The sequence below is a fragment of the Sinocyclocheilus grahami genome, unplaced genomic scaffold (assembly GCF_001515645.1).
Source record: "Sinocyclocheilus grahami isolate Dianchi unplaced genomic scaffold, SAMN03320097.WGS_v1.1 scaffold1321.1, whole genome shotgun sequence".
Classification (NCBI taxonomy): domain Eukaryota; kingdom Metazoa; phylum Chordata; class Actinopteri; order Cypriniformes; family Cyprinidae; genus Sinocyclocheilus; species Sinocyclocheilus grahami.
Window position 1 is genome coordinate 429,480 of NW_015506500.1, and position 1,155 is coordinate 430,634.

The following is a 1,155-nucleotide window of genomic DNA, read 5'->3' on the forward strand; positions in this document are numbered from 1 at the left end:
GTCAGCTGTCTTAACCGCGGCTTGTGTACTGCATCATTACTGTGTCTGTTCCCCTTTCGGGCTTGAACTGGTGGTAAAACTAATTACATTATTTACTGTCTTTACATTTACTTTGAAAGATGAAGCTGGCGATTATGGTAAGGGGAGTTACATTTCTGACGAGTGCTTGTGGTGTTCGGCCAATCACAATGCACTGGGTCAGCTGGCCAATCAGAGCAGACTGTGCTTGTCGGAAGGAGGGACTTTGTAGAAAACGAAGCATTTGAGAGAGGCGGGGGATAGAGAAACTACAATAATGTACAGTATTTGAAAAATAATGTGTTTTTTGAACATTAAAGCATGTCAACATATTCCGTTACACCAAATACACAAAATAATGATCTTTAAAAAAGCATCATATGACCCCTTTAAGATTTAAGAAAACACTGTATGGCACCATTATCAACGATTATAATGCACAATGACAAATCACAAAATCATGATCATGCAACATTTGTTTAACTTTCACTGTCAGACTCACTTTCCAAAAAAGCTTGTTCGTCTCTCAGATGTGGTAGACTGAGGTTTAGGTATGTTCAGCTTGCCAAAGACATTATCCTTACTGTAATGAAATCAAAAGTCAATATGTTGTAACTCATGTATCCTGCTGAAAGCATTTTAGGACAACAAAACCACATCAATGTGTACTCAACATATTCTCAAGTCATATAATAGAAAAGATAGATGGGATGTACTTTTGAGGGGTGGCGTTGAGCAGACTCGTCCTTTGGTCTGTCACACGCATGGGCATCTCAGAATATCTGCTGCTGGGTCGCCGACTCATTTTGACCTTTATAAACACCCCCTTCACATATATGACAGATAAATGACATTATTACCTTATTATACTGATAACATGCAAGATTCGAGAGAGCTTTAACTATTGTCTATTAACTATAGCATGAATGTGTAAAAACTAAAGTACGCAGATACACTAAATACTTCACATTTTTCAAAACAAAACTATACTGTAATTGTACTAGGTGCCTAATATGTTAGCAATATAAATGTGCAGCTTGTTTACACGTGTGGAAAATAAGCAATAAACACACACACACACACACACACACACACACTCTCTCTCTCTCTCTCACACACACACACTCTCTCTCACAC

The 1,155-nt window shown here is 38.0% G+C and overlaps 1 protein-coding gene across 1 annotated transcript in view; it reads right to left on the reverse strand.

The window, feature by feature from the left end:
- Positions 1 to 1,155, reverse strand: part of LOC107569179 (kinetochore protein NDC80 homolog) — a 12,969-nt gene that overhangs the window by 10,932 nt on the left and 882 nt on the right. Inside the window, exons 2-3 of the mRNA XM_016255188.1 lie at positions 735 to 844; positions 521 to 601 (exon numbers count right to left, since the gene is read on the reverse strand). Of these exons, the coding sequence (XP_016110674.1) occupies positions 521 to 601; positions 735 to 823 (170 nt within the window). The 5' untranslated portion in view covers positions 824 to 844. The remainder of the gene's footprint in view (positions 1 to 520; positions 602 to 734; positions 845 to 1,155) is intronic.